Source organism: Bubalus kerabau, chromosome 14 (genome assembly GCF_029407905.1).
Source record: "Bubalus kerabau isolate K-KA32 ecotype Philippines breed swamp buffalo chromosome 14, PCC_UOA_SB_1v2, whole genome shotgun sequence".
Lineage (NCBI taxonomy): Eukaryota > Metazoa > Chordata > Mammalia > Artiodactyla > Bovidae > Bubalus > Bubalus kerabau.
In genome coordinates, this window is record NC_073637.1 from 5394725 (window position 1) to 5418225 (window position 23501).

Here is a 23501-nt window from a genome sequence, read left to right on the forward strand (position 1 = left end):
CCCGTGGGAGAGCTTGAGGCTGGCCGCAGAGCTGGGGTCTGGTGTCCCCAGGGCGCCCTCTGTCTATGGTTCCAGGCAAGAAGGACGCAGCTTGGGCCTCTCCTCCCCAGGAAGAGCGAGGAGAGATTGAGATTCTGCAGCAACCGCCACCCCCCCACACCCTAGGCCACTCCAGTTCACCGGGAACCTTCTAGCCTCTGCTCGCGGGGCCTTTGTCCAGGGCTGGCTGCACCCTCTCTTCACTCGCCAGCATCTCATGTCTCAGATGTTAGGCTCGTCTCCTCTGCCCGCTAAACCCTGGCACACGTGTGGGTGGGAAGCCTGCTGGTGGGGAGCCTTGCCCTGACTCTGCCTCTCGACGGCTGGTGTTCTCTCGTTTGGCTCCATAGAAAACCCAGCCCGAAACTGGATCACTGTCTTTTAATTTTTGAGCTTTCAATGGGTGAGTTATTTGAAGCAAACTGTCTCAGGGTTTTTGCTGCCCTCTTTCCGCACAGACATTTCACGGGCTGGAAGGAGCAGTTTGACAGCCCCTGGGTACTGGCTCCGGTGCTTGTTTGGTGGGGCGCACCAACACGAGCATACCAGGCTTCTCCTCCAGCCATTTCTCACCACTCAGCTTCCCAGCCCTTGATGGGCATTTGAAGCAGAATGCTTCGTGGTGTCACACTGTTATTTCTTGTCATTTCTGAGTGTTTTGTGAACGTTCAGCCCCTGTTTCCAGTGAAATGATTTTCTGTCCAATTCAGTTAACTCAAATTTGCTTTTCCCATTTTCATGTTGACAGGAGTTTCTTCCTCCTGTAATAAAAGTGAGCAGTTTGCACTTACAATGTCAGAGTACTGGTCCAAGGGGCTTTTTCACTCTTAACGGTTTTCCTACAGTTCACCCGTTAAAATATGCAGAGGCTCCACTGTATGCCCGGAGTGCTGTGTTACCATCAGTCTTGGAACTTTTCATCACCCCAGTCACCCCCCACTTTCCCTGACCTCCTCTGCCCCACGCAGCAGCTCTTCTCTCTGGATTTGCCTGTTCTAGACATTTCAGAGAAGGCCATGGCACCCCACTCCAGTACTCTTGCCTGGAAAATCCCATGGACGGAGGAGCCTGGTGGGCTGCAGTCCATGGGCTCGCTGAGAGTCGGGCACGACTGAGCGACTTTGCTTTCACTTTTCACTTTCATGCATTGGAGAAGGACATGGCAACCCACTCCAGTATTCTTGCCTGGAGAATCCCAGGGACGGGGGAGCCTGGTGGGCTGCCGTCTATGGGGTCGCACAGAGTTGGACACGACTGACGCGACTTAGCAGCAGCAGCAGCAGCAGACATTTCGTGTAAATGGAATCCTACAGCTGTAGTCTTTTGTGACTAACGTCCTTAGCTTGGCATAACGTCTGCAATGTCTATGTTGTAGCATGAGTCAGTACTTCGTGTTTTGATTTTGCTGCATGACATTTCACCTTACGGATAGACTTTTGGGTTGTTTCTCCTTTTTGGCTGTTAAGGAGTAATGGTGCTATGAACATTCATGTATAAGTTTTTACGTGGACATGTTTGCAGTTCTCGTACGTGCCTGGGAAGTAGAAGTACTGGGTCATGGGGTAGCTAAATGTTTAACTATTTGAGGAACTGCCAGATTGTTTTCCAAAGTGGTTGTACTAGTTAACAATCTTAGCAGCTGTGTGTGAGAGTTTCAGTTTCTCTATCCTCATCAATGCTTGTTATTATCTTTCCTCTTTTTTTTTCTTCAGTTCTATAACTTTGACAATTACTGGTTAGTTTTCATCCACAGTAACCATCTGTAGACTTTTGATGATGGTGACAGACACGTAGGTAGCCAGCATACAGAGCTTGTGTGGTGAGTCTTCGTTACGTCTTCTGACAACCTCACACAGCATGTTCCTTGTTCCTTTGGCCCAGCAGCTTTGTTAGTCCTGGTGTCAGAGCACACGCCTGGAGCTCCCACCTCCTCCATGACAAATTGCAGGATTCCTTTGAATACCCGAGGGGCATGCTTCCTGAAAGCCCCTCTGTGGAAGCTCTTGTGAAGGTTGATAGTGTATTTTCTGGTCACCACCTTGTCGATGGTGGACTGAGCCTTCTTCTTGCCACCCTTCTTGGCGGGAGCCACCTAAACCCAGGCGACAAGGAGGCTGCGAGTGGAGTGGGACAAACCCAAGTCTGGTCCTCTCTCCTGGCCAGCTTCGTGCAACTGTCCCCGGGGCTCTTGGAGTCCCAAGTCTGGGTGTTGTTATCTTTCTGATTATAGCTATTCTTATGAGTGTTAAGTGGATTCTCCTTGTACTTTTTTTTTTTTTTGGCTTGTTTAAAATGTAAATGTGATTTTTATTTGTATTTGTAAATATTTGTGTACATTTAGTAATGGTAAAATGGTAAAATATCATTAGTTTGCCATATTACACATATATATATATATGTATGTATATATATATATATATGTATGTGTATATATATATATGGAGTATATATGTGCCATGCTGTGTTAGTTTCAGGTATACAGCGGAGTGAATCAGTTATACACATACTACATAAAACCCACTGTTTTTTTAGATTCTTTTCCCATAATAGGCCATTATGGAGTGCAGTTCCCTGTGCTGTACAGTAGGTCTGTATTATCTGTTTTATTCTACTTCTGTTTTGGGAACAAGTTCATTTGCACCCTTTTTTAGGTTCTGTATATAAGCTGCTGCTAAGTCACTTCAGTCGTGTCCGACTCTGTGCGACCCCATAGACGGCAGCCCACCAGGCTCCCCTGTCCCTGGGATTCTCCAGGCAAGAACACTGGAGTGGGTTGCCATTTCCTTCTCCAATGCATGAAAGTGAAGAGTGAAAGTGAAGTCCCTCAGTCGTGTCCGACTCCTAGCGACCCCATGGACTGCAGCCTACCAGGCTCCTCCATCCATGGGGTTTTCCAGGCAAGAGTTCTGGAGTGGGGTGCCATTGCCTTCTTCGCTGTATATAAGCAGTATCCTTTATTTGTCTTTCTTGTGTCTCGCTTCACTCAGTATGACAATATCCAGGTCCATCAATGTTGCTGCAAGAGGTCTGTTCTTTTTTATGACTGAGTGATACTCTATTGTATATGTGTACCACAGTCTTCTTTATCCATTTCTCCATTGATGGGCACTAAGGTTGCTTCCATGTCCTGGCTATTGTAAACTGTGCTGCAGTGAACATTGCAGGGCATGCATCTTTTTGAATTATAATTTTCTTCATCCTTGTAGTTTTGATTTGATTTCCTTTACAGCTAATGGTACCAAACATCTTTTCATTGTGCTTATTGGCCATTTGTACATTTTGCTTAAAAAATGTCTTTTCAGAAACTTTATTTTTTTCCTAAAACATTTGTTTGTTTATTTATTTGGCTGCTCAGGGTCTTAGTTGTGACATGTAGGCTCCTTGTTGCAGCGTGTGGGATCTAGCTCCCTGGCCAGGGAACGAACCCGGCCCCCTGCATTAAGAACAGGGAGTCTTAGCCACTGGACCACCAGGGAAGTCCCAGATCCTTTATTTTTGATTGGGTTATTTGTCTTTTTATTACTGAGTTGTCTCTTCAAGAAAATCAGAGATACCAAAGGAACATTTCATGTAAAGATGAGCTCGATAAAGGACAGAAATGGCATGGACCTAACAGAAGCAGAAGATATTAAGAAGAGATGGCAAGAATACACAGAAGAACTGTACAAAAAAGATCTTCATGACCCAGATAATCACGATGGTGTGATCACTGACCTAGAGCCAGACATCCTGGAATGTGAAGTCAAGTGGGCCTTGGAGAGCATCACTACAAACAAAGCTAGTGGAGGTGATGGAATTCCAGTTGAGCTGTTCCAAATCCTGAAAGATGATGCTTTGAAAGTGCTGCACTCAATATGCCAGCAAATTTGGAAAACTCAGCAGTGGCCACAGGACTAGAAAAGGTCAGTTTTCATTCCAATCCCAAAGAAAGGCAATGCCAAAGAATGCTCAAACTACTGCACAATTGCACTCATCTCACACGCTAGTAAAGTAATGCTCAAAATTCTCCAAGCCAGGCTTCAGCAATATGTGAACCGTGAACTTCCAGATGTTCAAGCTGGTTTTAGAAAAGGCAGAGGAACCAGAGATCAAATTGCCAACATCTGCTGGATCATGGAAAAAGCAAGAGAGTTCCAGAAAAACATCTACTTCTGCTTTATTGACTATGCCAAAGCCTTTGACTGTGTGGATCACAATAAACTGTGGAAAATTCTGAAAGAGATGGGAATACCAGACCATCTGATCTGCCTCTTGAGAAATCTGTATGCAGGTCAGGAAGCAACAGTTAGAACTGGACATGGAACAACAGACTGGTTCCAAATAGAAAAAGGAGTATGTCAAAGCTGTATATTGTCACCCTGCTTATTTAACTTCTATGCAGAGTACATCATGAGAAACGCTGGGCTGGAAGAAGCACAAGCTGGAATCAAGATTGCCAGGAGAAATATCAATAACCTCAGATATGCAGATGACACCACCCTTATGGCAGAAAGTGAAGAGGAACTCAAAAGCCTCTTGATGAAAGTGAAAGTGGAGAGTGAAAAAGTTGGCTTAAAACTCAACATTCAGAAAATGAAGATCAGGGCATCTGGTCCCATTACTTCATGGGAAATAGATGGGGAAACAGTGGAAACAATGTCAGACTTTATTTTTCTGGGCTCCAAAATCACTGCAGATGGTGACTGCGGCCATGAAATTAAAAGACAGTTACTCCTTGGAAGGAAAGTTATGACCAACCTAGATAGCATATTCAAAAGCAGAGACATTACTATGCCAACAAAGGTTCGTCTAGTCAAGGCTATGGTTTTTCCTGTGGTCATGTATGGATGTGAGAGTTGGACTGTGAAGAAAGCTGAGCGCCGAAGACTTGATGCTTTTGAACTGTGGTGTTGGAGAAGACTCTTGAGAGTCCCTTGGACTGCAAGGAGATCCAACCAGTCCATTCTGAAGGAGATCAGCCCTGGGATTTCTTTGGAAGGAATGATGCTAAAGCTGAAACTCCAGTACTTTGGCCACCTGATGCGAAGAGTTGACTCATTGGAAAAGACTCTGATGCTGGGAGGGATTGGGGGCAGGAGGAGAAGGGGACGACAGAGGATGAGATGGCTGGATGGCATCACTGACTCGATGGACATGAGTCTGAGTAAACTCCGGGAGTTGGTCATGGACAGGGTGGCCTGGCGTGCTGCGATTCATGGGGTCGCAAAGAGTTGGACGCGACTGAGCAACTGATCTGATCTGATCTGAAGAGTTCCTTTTATGTTGTAGATGCAAGTTCCTTATCAGACGGTTTGCAAAAGTTTTCTCCTGTTCTGTGTGTTGTTCTTCCGTTTTCTTGATGGTGTCCTTTGAAGCATAGAAGTTTTAAATTTTGATGCAGTCCACTTTATCTAAAGTTTCTTTGTTGCTTGTGCTCTCAGTGTCATATCCAAGATCTGAGCTATTTTATGTGAACTTTATATTTAAAGCAGTTTAATTCTTACAACGGATCTAGGAGAGAGGAACTGTTGTTATCCCGTCTGTAGATGAGGAGCCTGAGGTGCAGGGAAGTGCGTTGACGCAGCAGGGTCACAGCTGGTGAGCGGGGCTGCGGGAACCCAGACCCACACGTTTGTCTCCGGCGCCTGTTCTCTTGGCCACCGTCCTCTGTTACTTTCTATGCTGCTGCTGCTGCTGCTAAGTCACTTCAGTTGTGTCCGACTCTGTGCGACCCCATAGACGGCAGCCCATCAGGCTCCCCCGTCCCTGGGATTCTCCAGGCAAGAACACTGGAGTGGGTTGCCATTTCCTTCTCCAATGCATGAAAGTGAAAAGTGAAAGTGAAGTCGCTCAGTCGTATCCGACTCTTCGCGACCCCATGGATGGCAGCCTACCAGGCTCCTCCGTCCATGGGATTTTCCAGGCAAGAGTACTGGAATCGGGTGCCGTTGCCTTCTCTGGTTACTTTCTATAGGACTAACTAGTTAATTAAGGTCTTTACTTCTTTGAGTTCTTATTAATTTTTTTTCCTCATTAGGGACCTCATCTCTTCATTTACCTTGCAGAGCTTGGTGTAGTTTTATTTTAGGTCTAATGTAGGTGGAAGCATTGCTATCAGTTAATTTTTGTACTACCCTCCCGTGATAATTGTTGCTAATTGACCTAATAAAGTCCTACTTAAGTCTTTTCTGGTCATTACACTAGAAGTAGCGTCATAGCTATAGAACAGTTGAAGAAAGTATTTGATTTTATTTTTGCTAACCAGTGAAATAAAACCTCAGTGTTGACGTAGATTATAAATTTTCCAGAGTAGGGTCACGGTCTCCCTCGTCTTTCATTTTGTTTGGTCGCGATGTGTCTGCATGGCGCCCTGCTGCCCCGCAGGCTAGTTAGAGCGTGGTGCTCGTGGATCATTGTGATGATGGGATTCTGACAACAGCATCTGCTGTTTGTTTCACAAGGAGAAGGGGATGCAGGGATACTGCTCAGATCTGTTTCAAAAGCCTGGACTTCTGAGAAGAGTTCCACAGGCCATAGAAAGATATTGTCACTAATTTTAAGTCTATCTTAGACACATTATGGTTACATAGCAGAGTAAATTTATTAACTAGATTTTATAAGAGAAGTATACTATTGATTATTTGTTTTAATTAAAATATTCTGCCTTGGATAAAGTAATTAGTGCTCATGAGCGAACAAGAATAAGTTTGCGTTTATATGTGACATGGGGGCAGGCTTCCTCCATATATATACATGTTTTTATCTGTTTTTCAGAATATTTTTATAGCTTTTCAACTATGTTCTAACTTTAGAATTGTATTTAAGAAAATTATCACTGTATCTGGTGCAGTGTGCCCTGAGTTTATCCTGTCTTATGCACAGAATTCCACCATCTCCTGGGTAAAGATTTTCCTCTCATTATATTGAGTTAATGTCATACTTATAGGAACTGTGATTTCTAGGCCTTGCTCTCCATGCTTTTGAAGTTGGCTGTCAAATATGACTTTCCCTTTGTTTCTTGGGTTTTCATTGTTCAATTAGAATTTTTGAAGATGAATGTATTTTAATATTTTGTACAGATTTCCCTAGAAACTTGATGTGTTTTCAGTTTATGAAAACTTAAATATGCTCTTGTTTTTATTTTTTTAATTCAATTTTACTTTTAGCCACACTGCATGGCTTGTGGGGTCTTGGTTCCCCAAGCAGGGATTGAACCCAGACCCCCGCCGTGAGGGCGAGTCACTAAATCCTCGCCACTGGGTTGCCAGGTGATTTCCTACTCGTTTTTAAGTAGTTACTTTTCACTAGGTATTTGTTTCTCTTTATAATAAAGAGTTTTCATTTATTTTTAATTGAAGGATGATTACTTCACAGTACTGTTGGACTCTGCCATAGACTAACATGAGACGGCCACAGGCATACACATGTCCCTCCCTCCTGGAGCTCCTCCCACCTCCCACCCTTCCTGCCCCTCTAGGTGTTAGAGAGCCCCAGTTTGGGTTCCCTGAGTCATACTGAAAGGCCCCACTGGTTGTCTCTTTCACATATGGTAGTGTGCAGGCGCCCGTGGTGCTCTCGGTGAGGCCCGCCCTCCAGCCTGGCCCCCAGCCTGGCCCATGGGTCTGTTCTCTGCTGCATCTCTACTGTTGCCCTGTAAGTAGATTCCTAGGTTGCCCTGTGAAAAAAGGTAGCATATTACAGATACCTTTTACACTTGGCTTTTTTTGGTTTTATTTTTAAATTTTATTTTACTGTGTCTGTTTTTACCATTTTTTTACGGACTGGAAATCAGTCCGTATCAGCTTGCGGACATCATCCTGCTTCCCTCCAGGGGATCTTCCTGACCCAGGGGTTGAACCTGGGTCTCCTGCACTGCAGGCAGATTCCTTACCATGGGGGCCACCCGGGAAGCCCCGTTCACTTTCTCTACGTGTTCTTGTCTGTTTTACTGTTTTATTTACCCAGCCTTCTAATGTGGACGTTTTGGTTGTTTCCATACTCCGTAAATTACAAAGGACACTGCAGTGAATAAGCTTGTACGTGTGTGTTTTTGTGTTGTTGGAGTTGTGTCTTTGGCATAAATTCCTGCATAGGGAATCACTGGATCAAAAGGTAGGTATGTATGGCCTTCTGTTCAGTTTTGCCAAACTCTTCTCCGTCAGGGTCACACCGTTTGGCCTTCTCAGTGGCAGTGCATGAGAATGCCTTTTCAGCACAAGTTCACCTGCAGAGCCTGCTGTTAAGCGTCTATGTTTTTGCCAATTAGACAGTTGAGAAATGGTATCTCTTACTATTAGTGAATTTGAATTTATTTTTAATGTTTAAGGGCTATTTCTATGTTTTTTTTAAATGAATTACCTGCTCATATCTTTTGCTCATTTTGTTCTTCTGGATTTTTAGATTTTTTTTTTCTCTCAGTTTTTATGGCCTGTTTATATATTAGGGATATTAGCCCTTGGTGATATATGTTGAAAATACTTTTCTCTTTGGTTGCTTCTGTTTTGGCTTCGTTTATAGTATTTTCCCTGTGTTTTTAAGTAATTGAGTTTATTAATTTTTAAAATTGCCTTTGGATTTGAATCATATTTGGGCTTTCCTGGTAGCTCAGCTGGTAAAAAATCCGCCTGCAATGCAGGAGACCGTGGTTTGGTTCCTGGGTCGGGAAGATCCCCTGGAGAAGGGATAGACTACCCACTCCAGTATTCTTGGGCTTTCCTGGTAGCTCAGACAGTAAATAATCCACCTGCCATGTGAGAGACTTGGGTGCCATCCCTGGGTTGGAAAGATCCCTGGGTTGGGAAGACGCCTGGGCTGGGATAATCCCCTGGAAGCATGCTTAGAAAGCCTTTCCTTAATTCAGGTTTTAGATGAACTTACCCAAGTTTTTTGAGCTTCTATTATGCTCTTCTGTTGTGCATTTAGGTCCTAGACCATTTGGAGTTTGTTCTTGTGTTTGGTGTGAAGTGTGGGTCTGGTTTTATCTTTCCCCAATGGCCTTCCAGCTGTCCCAGTGCTGTTTACTGACAAGTCCATCTAGTCATTGGTGCTGGAGGAGTTTATCCCACACTTGTCCTGGTTAACATCAGACTTCCCAGCTGCCCTGTCTTCCTGCTGTTCCCCAGCAGGTCAGGGCTGGTGGTGCCCACGTGGCAGGGCTTGTCTCCTCATTAGGGAGCAGATGCACGTGAGCTCATGTCGTGCCAGCCTGCTGGTCGTTGCTGGAATCGCCGTCACACTGGTACCTGCCTGATCTAGGGCCCTTGTTGTTTCTGTGGTTTTGCCTTTCTCTCTCTGCTGCTTCGCCAGGCTCTGCTTTAATCTCTGTTCCTGCTTCTCTTTGTCTGTCGAGTTTCCACCTTGGGCCTCCTGTATGCTCTTGCCCGTCCTAGGAACACAGTGACTCCCTCTTGACTGAAAGATTAAACAGTTGTTGGGTTGATACTTGAGAGCCCTTGTGATGATTCCCCCCCAACTTTCCCATCCTTCTTAACTGCACCCTCTCCTTTCCTTTGCTGTCGCCTGGGTCTCAGCCTGCCTGTGGCACTGATTTTTCCTGTCTGTAGACTCTGTGTTTCACGGGTTCACAATAATGTTACATGTGGGCTGTCAAAACCTTATAGGTGTCAAGAAAGATCAAACCCATTGGATACCAGTATTTTTAGAGGATGTTATTCTTCTATTGAGTGAAATTAAATTATCGGCCTCACTAAGCTCTCCCGTGAGCTGTGTTCTTTTTATGTTCCTACAGATTATATTTTTTTGGTTGCTGCGTATGCCATTTCCCCCAGCCTCACTCCTGGAGTTCAGTAAATCATTAAAGTTGAAGTAAAAGTCTCTCAGTTGTGTCTGACTCTTTGCAACTTCATGGCCTATGTAGTCCATGGAATTCTCCAGGCACGAATACTGGAGTGGGTAGCCTATCTCTTCTCCAGGGGATCTTCCCAACCCAGGGATCAAACTGGGGTCTCCTGCCTTGCAGGCAGATTCTTTACCAGCTGAGCCACCAGGGAAGCCCAAGAGTACTGGAGTGGGCAGCCTGTCCCTTCTCCAGGGGATTTTCCTGACCCAGGAATTGAACCGGGGTCTTCTGCATTGCAGGCAGATTCTTTACCGGCTGAGCTACCAGGGAAGCCCCTAAATCATTAAGGGAACCCTCATTATCAGTGGTTCCCCCCCTTTTTTTTAAAGGATAGGGGGACTGTTTGCTCCTTCTCCCTTGTTGGGAGCTTCTTGATGAGGTGCGTTTCCATAGGAGGAATGAAGACCCACCTCATGTTGACCCCCACTCATCCCCTTCCTTTCTTCAAGGGAAAAGGGTCAAATTTGACAATATAAAGACAAATGGTTAGAGCTGATGAGATGAAGACGACGACCTATCACCTATGAAATATTACTCCACGCCACAATGCAGTGCGCCGTGACCATGAGGAGCACACTGTGCAGGCTGAGCGCGGCAGCTAGAAACGCAGGCCCGAGCCCACACCCTGCGCTGGAGAGACGGCTCTGTGGTCTGGAGAGCTCGGCCTCTCCAGGACCATTTCCTGTCCGGCAGAAACAGGGCTCACTAGGAGTCCCCCTTCATAGACTTGCTATGGCTTGTAAAAGAGGATGCGCGTGGACACCCCCACACAGGTCCTGATTCCTTGTAAGTGCAGAATGACACAGGTTTCACTGGACGGAATCATGACCACCCACGGTGGCCCCTCAGGGCTCCAAGGCTTTGGAGGTGGACTTCTCAACTCTGCAAGGCCCCAGGGTTGTGTCATTGGGCCTTGCTGATTTGAATCTGTTCTTTAGAAAGTATAGATTTTAGGTATTTTTTCATGTGTGCATGCCCTCTTATTATTTATAGTTCTACCCTCTCATCTCTTGCTGGGATTTTCACAAAATCTGTAGAAACACGAAATCCGAGGCCACCTGCCTCCTCCCGTCTCTTGTGCTTCTTTCTCCCCCGGTTGAAGGGACCTCTGTATAGGGAATGTTCTTTGTTATTCTTTTCCTGGAATCTCTCTCTCTGTCTGCCCATCTTTCACCTGTCCTTTTATCTGCTTACTCTTCCATCTTGTTCCCAAAAGCATCAGAGGCAGCTTACAGAATACCAGAATACCAGATGAGCTGATGAGAAACGGGGCCTGGTTTAGACAGCAAGGCGAGGAGATGAGCTTGCGCGAGGGGTGCGGGCTGTGTGAGGCGCACGCCTTTGCCCCATGAGCTCCGAGATCGATAGCAAGCGTGTGCCCGAGGACCCCAGCAGAAACACGAGGGAGACAGGATGCTCGCTGTCCGTGAAATAAACAAGGGGCTTAGAAGAAGCCAGCTTTTCCTGCTCTGAGGCTTAGGAGAATAATTTTTGCATGTTCTCTGAAATCAAAGAGTATTTCACCTTTCTTTTTTTGTCAGAGTTCTCTGGGTCGTTGGTTACATTCTATAAATGGAAATGTCCCCAGAACTCTTCCCCCTGTGTGTGTGACGGCTAGGGAATTAGGTGGTTCTGCTTATTGACAGGGCTTGGCCAGAAATAGCAAAGGACAGCCTCGGAAAGGATGTCAGTATTTGCAAGTTATGTTTTCTTTTCGGTGCTCAGTTCAGGGAACATTTTCACCTAGTTTATCTCCGTTTGAGGGCGCAGTGTGGCCTCTTGCTAGCATTAAGAGCTTTAGTGCTCGGAGACGGTGCACGCTGACTGCATTGCCGTCAGGACAACTGAGCTAGCTATTGTAGACGTGTTACTTTTATATAAAGCATTTCATGTTCTTTAATAAAAAGTTTCAACAGGGAGGAAGGCTTTATTCTGAGTTAATTACCATGGAATACAATGCTTTGACCATTTAGACTATTGAAGGCAAGGTGTAAGCGGTGAAGACTTTTAAAAACGATGTCATTATTTAAATTTCAGTCAGGACTTTTCAAGCTTTATCTTATCTGTGCCCGTCTTTTAAAGTAATAAAGCAACAAGACGGAAGGAGCGAAAGGTTATTTCTTGTCTTCCCCTCGGTGTGCAGGTGCGCTCACTACCAACGGCATCAACGCAGACACCAGCACGGAGATTGGACGGGCGAAGAACTGCCTGAGCCCCGAGGACATCATTGAGAAGTACAAGGAGGCCATCTCCTACTACAGCAAGGTGATGCCTCCCTCAGGCCCTTTCTGTAGCCATGCTGCTTTAGGCAGGGGTCCCTGGTGCGCACCGCACAGTGCCGCCACGGGGCCTTCCAGTCAGTGGTCTCTGTAAGTACTCCTGCGTTGTTCCCGGGTGCATAATACCATATGCCTGAGAATGGTTTTTGTTGATTGAAAATGCTGTATATTTAATTTAGTGTCTGAGAAAAGGGGGGAAAGAGGCTACCATAGCCCCACTATTCAAGATAACATCTCAATATCTATTTTCTGTCCTTTTTTGCCAGGGTATACTATCTGTATCATAAAAATGGTGAGATTCTGTATTTATTTACTGTGTGGAGACGTACATTTTTCATTTGGCATATTATGTGTGTTTCTACATTATCGAATTTTCTGTGACATGGTTTTTAATCAGCTGTATAGCAATCCATCTTGTGGATACACCATTTTTTTTTTTACTTTGGACTGAAGAAAAGTTTAAATTTTAAATATATTTAACTGAAATACTGGAAAAGGGCCTGGGGTTGTACAGAAGAGTGATAGTGAGTGAAAAATGAACGTCCCCTACTTCCCCTCCCCTTATTCCCTAAGAGTAGCAACTATTAACAATTTGGGCTTTCCAGGTGGTGCTAGTGGTAAAGAACCCACCTGCCAATGCAGGAGACATAAGACTCAGGTCTGATCCCTGGGTCGGGAAGATCCCCTGGAGAAGGAAATGGCAACCCACTCCAGTATTCTTCCCTAGAGAATCGGATGGACAGAGGAGCCTGACGGGTTACAGTCCATGGGGTTGCAGAGTCAGACACGACTGAAGTGACTGAGCACAGCACATATCCCTTTCATGACCTTTATGCCTGTGAAATATACGTGTGCATATACACGTATATGAGAAATAAATGCCTATACCTATGCATAGTAAATGTATGTATATATGTTTTATTTACAAAAATGAGACCATACTATATAATTTCTTCTGCAGCTTGCTTCGTGCACTCAGCCATATATCATAGATAGCCTCCCATTTCAGGCCTGCTTGATCCTTTCAAACAGAGACTCCTTCCAGTATGTGGATGTAGTCATTTCTGCATCAGTTCCTTTTGTGGAGAAGGTCATGAATAAGACACCTGCAGCAGGAACAAGGGCCTCCCGCTCAGCGTTCCCGGCTCACCCTGACTTACCCGGTTACCAGTGGATGGACACTTAGGTTTTCTCACTTTCTCACTCTTAGGAAAAATGCTCAACTGAACATTCTTAGTCTTGTCCAATAGATTCTTGTGTTCTTGTGTGTTCTTGTGTTCCTTTAGTTAAGATTTCTGGAAGTTTAGTCACTGGATCGGAGAAGGCAATGGCACCCCACTCCAGTACTCTTGCCTGGAAAATCCCATGGATGGAGGAGCCTGGCAGGCTGCAGTCCAGGGGGTTGCTAAGAGTCGGACACGACTGAGCGACTTCACTTTCACTTTTCACTTTCATGCATTGGAGAAGGAAATGGCAACCCACTCCAGTGTTCTTGCCTGGAGAATCCCAGGGATGGGGGAGCCTGTTGGGCTGCCGTCTATGGGGTCGTACAGAGTCGGACACGACTGAAGTGACTTAGCAGTCACTGGATATGACATTTACATATCATTGGTTGCTTTCAAGTTACTCTCCAAATTTGTTCTCCAACAGGGGATGAAAAGATGGAGAATTACTCATTTAACCAATTCTCTATTACTGAGTATTGTATACAGCCTGGACAACACCCCAAACATAGCGAACTCGAGGGCAAACTATAACAGTAAGGACTTTACAGCCAATAATGTCTTAGGTCTTGTTTACAAAGTGTCAGCAGATTGCCAGGAAAGCTCTGTAAGAGAGTATTCTAAGACAGTACCAAAGAGAAAACCCATCAGGAAAAGATTCACTATATTAAAAACGGTTTGACCACAACCTAAATGAAAAACCACGTAAACAAAATGCAAGCAACATCAAGAAAAAGATCTGCGATGTGTGTCCATGACAGACACGAAGCTAACACCCACAATTTACAAAGAGCTGTCGCAAAGCAGTAAGAAACGCTCCCTGATTTAAATGTGTGCAAAGGACAAGATGGTGGTAGTCTGTGGTGCTGGGCCTTCTCTGATGCAGGGGGATTTCCACTTTGGTTTTGGAGTCAGGCAGACCTGAGTTCACATCCTGCCTTCACCAGTTGCTAGCTTTGTGACCTGGGGCAAGATACTGTACTTTTGGGGGGGCCCCATTTCCTTTATCTGTAAATAAGCTTAGTATTTATTTTAGGGTTTTGTATTAGAAGTGAATGAGATAATTCCCTCCTGTATTTCTAAAAGTATCGATCGCATGATGCTGCTGCTAAGTCGCTTCAGTCGTGTCCTGCTCTGTGCGACCCCATAGACTGCAGCCCAACAGGCTCCTCTGTCCCTGGGATTCTCCAGGCAAGAACACTGAAGTGGGTTGCCGTTTCCTTCTCCAATGCATGAAAGTGAAAAGTGAAAGTGAAGTCGCTCAGTTGTGTCCGACTCTTCACAACCCCATGGACTGCAGCCTACCAGGCTCCTCCACCCTTGTGATTTTCCAGGCAAGAGTACTCAAGTGGGTTGCATAGTTCTGTGCTTACTGTTGGTGCCTTGGTAGGTGGTTACTAGGGAATCAACAGTGAAAAACAGGGGCATGACCCCTCAGCAGAGAGCTTATGTCCCGGACGATGCTTGTAAGCCCAGGTATGGAGCAGACTTCTAGGAAATGTCCTGTTTGTTATGACTGCAGTTTAAATCTCATGGTAATATTTAAAATGTTGTTGTTGTGCTCAGTCATGTCTGACTCTTTGAGCCCCCATGGGCTGTAGCCGCCCCCCAGGCTCCTCTGTCCATGGAATTCTCCAGGCAAGAATACTGGAGTGGGTTGCCATTTACTTCTCCAGGGGATCTTCCCAACTAAGGGATTGAACCTACATCTCTTGCATCGCATGCATTGGCAGGCAGATTCTTTAGCATTGTGCCTCCTGAGAAACCAGTGTTCAAAATATGTAACTATAATCAAAATATGTGAAAAAAACCCTGAGATGACCTTTTTTCCCTTCAGTAGTTTTCTTAAGAGTTTTGTAGGAAAGGAAATAATTTTATTTCAATGGAAACAAGTCCCTGTTAGATTCTGTTGTGTTGTTAAATGGTATATAAAACTGATATAATTTTTATATCCGTATTAATAGTTAGGTAAGCACAGTTCCTGCTTGTGCTGTCTTTGGTAAATTACCTGTAACTTTTCACAGGTTCTGTGCATGTTATGTTTTAGAAACGAGGATGTAGTGGAGGCCTGTTCCTTCTGGCACAGTAATTTCTTTTTCTACCTTTTACAAATAATTTTAGTAAGGAACACGAGTTACTGTGTGTTTCTGCTTCTTGATAATCCATAAGTGGGCAGACTGCATTTTTGTGAACGGTTATACCAGGCAGGCCTAGGGGTCTCAGCCGACACTCGTTGAGGGGGTGGCCAACTCCGTGGCACGTTTGATGCCTTTCTGGGTGTGGACAGGGGTCTCCTGGCCTCGGGTTCTCTCCAGGCACCAGGATACATGGATTTATTCACCTCGGGAAGCCTCTTTCCCAGCTGTAAGAAGTCTTCAGAAAACTTATTTGAAAAGTGCTCCAGCTCAGGACCGCCAGGAAAGAGAGAAAAAGGGTAGAAGGACAGGGAGCAAGGCGGGGTCACGCTGGGCCTTGGGAAGAGGGGGGCACAGGAGGGGGCCTGGCCCCCACAGCGTCCCAGTGGCCGAGGGCAGCTCTCCTGTCCAGGTGCCGCCTTAGGCAGAACCGGAAGAGCTGGAGGTGAGGCTGGAGGAGGACCATTACTGAGCAGCAGCCGAGGTCCGTCTGCCTCCTCTGGTCACGTGTCTTCACTTGCCCTTCCTCTCAAGGCCTGAGAAGCAGGAACAAGTAACTCAGGGAGAAAAGTAGACACATATCCAGCGCGCTGAGCGGACAGACACAGTGACACAGGGAGCCAGGACTTCTGCGACAGAGGACGTGAGCTGACAGGTCCTGCCTCAAAGCCGCAGCTGTGAGAGAGCCTAAGAGCACAGGAGCCAAGCGGAAACGAGCAGTGGAGTCTCCGTGCATAGTGTTTTGAAATTCTGTAAAATAGCCAGCTACTGTTGGTTGTATTACTTGAAGGAATGCTAACATATGTATATGTGCATTTATAGGCTCCCTCAATCCCTCCAGCCTCTTTTGCCCCCAGGAGTTGGGATAGCTTTTCTCAGGCACAAACTTGGCTGGGCTGTGCTGCGGGTCCTCGCGCTGGGGAGGTGCTGCTCAGTGTCACCGAGTCCCCGGGTGCAGCCTGCACGACGCGACAGAAACCTCTCTCTTCTCTTTTGACCCTACAGTATAAGAACGCTGGGGTGATTGAGTTAGAAGCGTGTGTCAAGGCCGTCCGTGTCCTCGCCATTCAGAAGCGGAGCATGGAAGCGTCGGAATTTCTCCAGAACGCGGTTTACATTAACCTTCGGCAGGTGGGTGTGTGTCCGCCTCTGCGTGGAGGCCTTAACGCAGTTCTCCTGGAGCTTTTTCACTGCAAGTCTGTCTGGTTTTGCTGTGCTAGGATTCAGTGTGGTCAAGACCCTGGAGTCAGAACTTGAAACCCTGATAAAGGGAGCTGTTTTACTTCTTTATATTATGGTCTTTTACTTTCAAAATTCAAAATTTTGTTCTTTCAAAACTTTTTTTTTGATTGGAGAGAGAACTTTGCTGTTAACAGCTTTGCGGCCTTGGCCAAGCTTTGAGGCCTCTTTTTTGGTCACTTGACGCGATTGCGGTTGTGACCCTGTCTGGGTTGTTCATGTTATAAAATATGAAGTGTGTGAAAGGACTTCATACCGCTCGTTGTACACCGCAGGCCTCCCACACGTATGACCTGGATCTGGGTGTGTTTTTAATGAGATAGAGTCACCAGAACGTTTAGTTGCAGATTGCTAATGCAAAACCCCCAAATCAATAATGCAGCTAAACATCTATGGTCTTTCTAGTCCACTTTGGATTTTTATGGCCAGGGCCGCCAAGACGGGAAACGTGAAGCAGTTTGCTTAGGGGCCCACGGCTAGGGTGAGGACCCAGGTGTCTGTCCTCGAGCAGGTCTCGCTCAGCCTGGCATCGTGCTCCGAGCACGCCTAGAGGTGGGGGAGGCAGAATCTGCTCTCACTGTGCCGACATTCGTGGCAAAGGTGGACACTCGCCAGGTGAGGAACTTGGAGTTTATTCTAACAACAGTGGGTTTCAACAGAAAGGCCTTAAAAGCACAGGAATGATGGGACCCCCACCTTTGTCTGGAGCAGGGTGAGCGTGGTGGGGGAGACCAGCCTGGAGCTCTTGAGGGGATGTAGGGGATGTAGGTGGCTTCACTGGAGTGGTGGTGGGGAGGTCAATGGGAAAAAGTCAACAGATTGAAGATGTGTTTAGGTGAAAGGAAGGAATTAGTGACCTATGTGAGGGCCAGACGAAGTACTGCCCAGGTTTCCGGCTTGATTAGTCAGGTAAGTGATGGTCATGCTGTGTTCAGGGAAGAGACTCTGCAGAGGGAGTTTGGGGGCGAGCTGATGGAGTCAGGTGTGTAATGAAAAGGCTTAAACATGTGGGTCTGAGGGACTCAGGTGAGAGAGAGGGGAGTCGGGGAGGGAAGGGAGAGGACTTCAACATCATTTTGCATTCTGAACATGTAAGAGAACGGCAGGCCTCTGTCACAGAGGCTTAGCACGTTAATGTTTTGCCATATTGACTGCAGAGCTTCTTAATTTTTAAATAGAAATAAAATAGAAACAAAGCCGTGGAGTTAATGAACATCTTAGAGTTGATATGTATTCTGCTCATATGTATTTTGATACCTCACATGTTTATAACCACAATCTATAAAACATTGAATATTTTAGTGTAAGAGTTAAGCACAGGGACTGGGAATACACATGGCTGGGACTTGAGTCTGGGTTTTGTCCCCCTGAGTGAATTACTCAGCCTCTCTGTGCCTTCTCAGAAAAGGTTGAGGTTTCTGGTAAAGACGGGCAGGAAAAGCGAAAACCCACCGCTTAATGGGGAAGGGTGGAAGCCAGCGGTCGGCAGCACCGGCGGATGAATGGACGTCTGGGTTGGGTGACCACTCACCGCGGTTTCTGGGTGACTGTGGGGTGTGAGCCCTGGGACGGGCAGTGCGTTTGTAGGGATGAGCAGGTGTGATTCCTGGCTCTGAGGCTGCCGTCCAGGGAACAGCCCTGGGCACACGCAGCCCCAGTGGGACAGCTCAGGGTGCAGTCCTGGGACCTGTGCTGAGGGCAAGATGAGGGCTCTCCCGAGGTGAAGAGAGGAAATGACCCATCCACAGCGGCTGAAGAGCCCCCGAGCAGGGCGCCAGGTGCAAAGGCATGGCCGGGCTCGAGCTTGGAGCTTGGGGAGCCAGAAGTCCCTCTGTGGCCTCAGCGGCCTTCTTTCTGAAGGACAGTAGGTGGAAAAGATGCTTAAAAGGCAGGCTGATCGTAGGTCATGAGCAAAAGTAAAGATGCGTGGATTCGTCAGGCAGGCACGAGGGAACCCTAAGGGTGTGTGGACCCAGCTGGGGCATCGCGCTGGAGGACAGGGTCGTGGGCTTGTGCACGGACCCGGCTTTGCACTTACAGCAGAATCCCTCCGTATCTGTATTTTCATCTGTAAAATGATGGGATGGCAAACTCATGGTGACCTGAAGGAACAGTTTGGCTCACACACTCTGTGTCCAACCCTGTCCAGCGTCATCGTGCAGAGCTGCTCAGCAGCCACCCTTACACACTGCGGCTGGAGGCGGTGGAGGGACGTCTGTCGTGCCTGGTGGAGGAGGGGATGGGTGGTTTTGAATGGACACTGAGAGCAGGCTGCAGAACCGCAGGCAGGCTGGTGGAGGGTTGGCTGTGGGGAGCACTTGGCAGACTTTGTGTCTTAAGACTTGCTTGCCCTTGTGGACCAGAGATGCCTTTGCAAATTCATGTTGAACATTTGGGCTTTTGGCGAGGCTCTTCCCACAGGTGGGTATAACACAGCATGTTTTATAAGGTAACGTGCTTTTGTTCAGCATGTAGAAATTTGCACCTGCTGGGAACAGCCCTCCTCTATGGGCCTGGTCTTCGTAGAACACTAGGGGTCAGCAGAGCCATGCGGAGGGCCAGCGGCCGGCTGCGCTGCGGCGGGCGTGGGCCTGTGGAGCTCTCCCCGGCTTGCCGCTTTGCTGGAGTTGGCTCATCTCCGTGTGTGGTTGCCTGATGAGCGGACAGCGCAGTGGTGAGTTCTGGTGAGACTTCACAATGACAGTGACACAGGGGAGCGGCCTGGGTTTTCCTGAACCAGGGTGAGCTTTTGGTTCTCGATCAGGTGTCTCCTCCTGATGGGTCAGTCCTGCGACTCCTGTTGCCTGATGTGGACACGCTGAAAAGAACCCTGAGGGCATTATTGCAGGTGCCTTCTGCCTGAAGAAGCCCCATGCAGATGCGAAAACTGAAAATCTGTTTGGGTCTGCTGGTGTTGGGAAAGGTTTCTGCATGTTCCAGGAGGGTTCTAGGCAGGATTCCTCTTCTTTGTGAGCAGGAACATGGATCCACCTGTCTTGTCTTCAGTTGTTTACGGGAGTGGTCCATGGGCATTAGCATTAACAAAGAGCTGCGAGCTTGGAGTCTGAGAGCTGGCTACAGATTTGTGTAGCAGCCCTGTAGGTCTCACCTGCAGGTGTTTAGGGCAAAGGTAGAGAGGAGTGTGAACCTTACAGCCAGAGTCAGGTTCCAATTGCTGTTTCCTCTCCGTGTGACCCTGGACTGGGAGGTAGCCTCCTTTAGCCAGTTTGTGAATCTGTATAATGGGTATGACTATATTCACTTCTTCCTGGATATGCTGTGAATTGTCAATGGGATTATAACACATGTAGAGCACTTCCCACGCCGCTGGGCGCTTAGGAAGCGCTCACTGTCTGCCCCACCGGTGACGTGTCAAAGCAGGAAGGGCCGCTCCTGTTTGTGGAGGAACCACTAGCAGACTCTTGACTAGGCTGTGAATTTGGTTATTTCCTTCAGTCCTTGTAGCCGCTTGTGCTAAGTGTGTTTATTTTTATCTCTGGAAGAGGAGCCTCAGAGTAAAGAAGACTTGGTCATTTGTCCCAAGTCAGACCATAATTTCGGGTGCAGGGGCCTCGGTAAAGTGTGCTCATTTGGCTTTTCCCTTCCCTCCATTCTGTACCGGAGGCCAGGCACCAGGCTTGTAGCCTAAGAATATTCCATAGGTTTTATTTATATTCCATAGGGTTCCTGTGCTGCTCGAGCACAATGTCCATAGGGGGACAGAGGTACTAATAGATACACGTGAAAACAAATGAGCACAAACTGTCATCAGTTCTGCAGAGAAAAAGAGCATACCTTGCCCTGCAGGGCTGGGGAACTTTCTAGTTGGGGCTGCTCTGGTGTTAACCTTAGTAAAACAAGTTCTGTTACCAGACAAAGACAGAAGGACAAGCCTCTGTTACCAGAGCAGGCTTTAGTAGCTATGACTCTGGCCTCTAAAGCAGGGGCTCAGTAGTTGTGGCTCACAGGCTCAGTTGCTCTGTGGCATGTGGGATCTTCCTGGACCAGGGATCGAACTCGTGTCTCCTGCATTGGCAGGTGGATTCTTTAGCGCTGAGTTAGCAGGGAGGCCCCCGAACCCTTTTAGGAGGAAATAAAGGCCAGGCGTTTGCGTGCAGACCTTGGCAGTGCCACCACTGGTCGTCTTCAAACCTAGTTTGCTGTGGCTGCCAAGGCCAGGCTCTGTGAACTGCATCCTGTAGCTTCTTCCAAACAACCCAATGACTGACGATAATTTTCTTCATTAGTAGGAAACCTAAGTGACCACAAGAGAAAGAGGTGGTAAGGAATTGTTTGGAAAACTAGCGAAAAGCCCAATACCTTCCAGCCGTGGGAGCTTGCAGACCAGTGACACTCATCCCGGCACCTCCTGCAGGTCTGATGTTCAGGAACGACTGAGCCGTTTGAGAACATTTCAGCTCGTGACACTGTTGATTAGAACCTGTGGCCTCTTGGTCCCTGGTTAATTTTCTCTTCAAAGCCATTTGCATTTTCTGCGGGCTACTCCGCTCAGATGTAAGAATAGCCTCTTTAAAGTTCTTGATACAGTTTCTTAATGAGGCTGTTGCTAAGGAAACCTAGCAAAAACCCAGTAGATATGCACATAATAATGGTAACCTCGGAACTTTGTCGATTTAATCTCAGAATCAGAGGGTGGGAAACTCAGGAAAGGCTTTCTGAGACAGAAGGGGGCCAGTGTAAGGATGCAGCTTAGGTTAGATGAAACAGCTCCATCCTAGCCAGCAGGGCGCCTGGCCTCAGGACGTGTTCGGTCCTCACAGAGAAAGGAGGGGTTGGATGGGGAGGGAGGAAAGTCAGGGTCTTTGTTGGAGAAGGCGAAAAGAGAGGGAGCCGAAATTTCTGGTTGAACAGGAGTCAGGAATATGGCTTGAGGTCCTCATATTTGGGGGAGAGGAGTTTTGTGGGGACCTGAGGAGAAGGGAGTCTTGTCTCGGAGGGAAGTCCACACACTGGAGAAATGGGCAGGACTGGGGGCCCTGCAGGGTGAGTTGCCTGCAGGCTGGGGCGCGGGCTGCCTCCATCCTTACACTGGAACCCCAGGCCTCGGTTTGCAGGCCGGAGCAGTGACGATACGGGGAGATGGCTGGTGGGAAAGGAAAGCAGAGACCAGTGCCCCAGGGCTGTGCTTGCTATGTTCAGCACAACCAGGCCTGAGCCGCCGGGGGTCTGGGAGGGTGCTCGATGGAAGAAGGAGGGTTCGTACTTTCCCACGCGGGACGCACAGCAGCTGTGTACCCCACAGGCCCTCTGGCTCCTGCAGCTCGCCATCTTTCTTCTTGCTTCAGCTGCTGGGGTCCTCTGAGCTGCGTCTGCCGTCACCTCTGTTAATTACCCCTGCTACCTGGCCCTCGTTTCATCTAAATATTAAGTCCCCATTTTCTCCTCACCCTCATTTTTGTCTTTTTGTCATTATTGTTGCTAAATTGTGTTTAAAAAAATTGATTTATATCCTTTTTGAGAATGAGGCCCAAAGTAAATAAATGTGTGCACAGACTATCACAGACACACCACTGTGGAAAGTTCTGAGCTGTTACCTAGTGGTTACCCTGCTGGCTTGTCGTCGTGCTTAAGAAACAGAGGCTGTCGTCACTCCATCACAGGGTGGCTGCATTAGGTGGTGCTTAGGTTAGGTTGCGGATGAAAGAAAACTTATTGTAAGCCGTGCGGGCCAAGGTTGGTGTGGTTATTATTGACATTTCATTTTCTTTTTCGCTGGTTCTATATATTTTGTGTTTTGAGAAGTTATGTGTTTTAAAATTCCTGCCCAAATTCCAGTGTCTTTCCCTTTCTTTTTCTCTTTCCCTTCGCTGCGTCTTACATTCTAAGTAGCAGATTCCTTTGTCCCAGAGAATTCGGGCCTTCTTAGCAAGAGGACAGGGTGAGCGTGGAGACGTGGGGTGCAGAGAAGGCCTTGGCACTTCCGCGTGGAGCCGTGTCCGTGCCTCTGCCTCCTACCACGTCAGCATGCTGATGCGGCTTCCCCTTGTCTTCATGTTTCATCAGGTCCCTGTTTTACGAAAAGTTGTCTGTTTCCCTTTTTCACCTGGAAGGTTCTCTCACGTGCTCTTTCCTTCCTTCTGGTGCCTCAGCTCTCCGAGGAGGAGAAGATCCAGCGCTACAGCATCCTCTCCGAGCTCTACGAGTTGATCGGGTTCCACCGCAAGTCCGCCTTCTTCAAGCGCGTGGCTGCCATGCAGTGCGTGGCCCCGAGCATCTCGGAGCCTGGCTGGAGAGCCTGCTACAAGCTGCTCCTGGAGACGCTTCCTGGCTACAGCCTGTCGCTGGACCCACAGGACTTCAACAAAGGTACCGGAGCCGAGAGTTACTTCACCCCAATTAATGCGGAATGAAAAATTAAGCAGGAGACCTGCTGTTTGTCTGTGTTGGATGATGTTGGTGGTCAGGCTCATACTGTGGGTCGGGTAATTTTGAACCTGAACTTGGCCTCTGGCTTTGGTCCTGGCCATTGGTGGCATGTTAAGTGCAAGGGGTTGGGTAGAACTGGAGGTCAGTTGCCAGCAGGTGTGTCTTGGTTCTTGCTTTGTGCTGGACACTGTGCCACGTGTTGAGGACACTCAGCCGTGTCAGATTTCATCCAGTGCCACTTTCTTCCAGATCTTTCATCATCTCACCCAAACAGAAATCACAACAGATGTTTTTCACCTGCCCTGTCACCTGCTCTTCCTCTGATTACTTTTTCCTCTGTGTTCCCCCAAGAGATGAGGTG

The 23501-nt window shown here is 47.4% G+C and overlaps 1 protein-coding gene and 1 pseudogene across 3 annotated transcripts in view; one reads left to right on the forward strand and one right to left on the reverse strand.

Annotated features, from left to right (window-relative positions):
• Positions 1-23501, forward strand: part of TRAPPC9 (trafficking protein particle complex subunit 9) — a 388568-nt gene that overhangs the window by 29743 nt on the left and 335324 nt on the right. For all 3 annotated transcript variants that reach the window (XM_055545646.1, XM_055545647.1, XM_055545645.1), the window contains 3 exons: positions 12021-12142; positions 16520-16645; positions 22864-23080. In XM_055545646.1, the coding sequence (XP_055401621.1) occupies positions 12021-12142; positions 16520-16645; positions 22864-23080 (465 nt within the window). The remainder of the gene's footprint in view (positions 1-12020; positions 12143-16519; positions 16646-22863; positions 23081-23501) is intronic.
• On the reverse strand, positions 1776-8015 carry LOC129627148 (60S ribosomal protein L31-like; annotated as a pseudogene).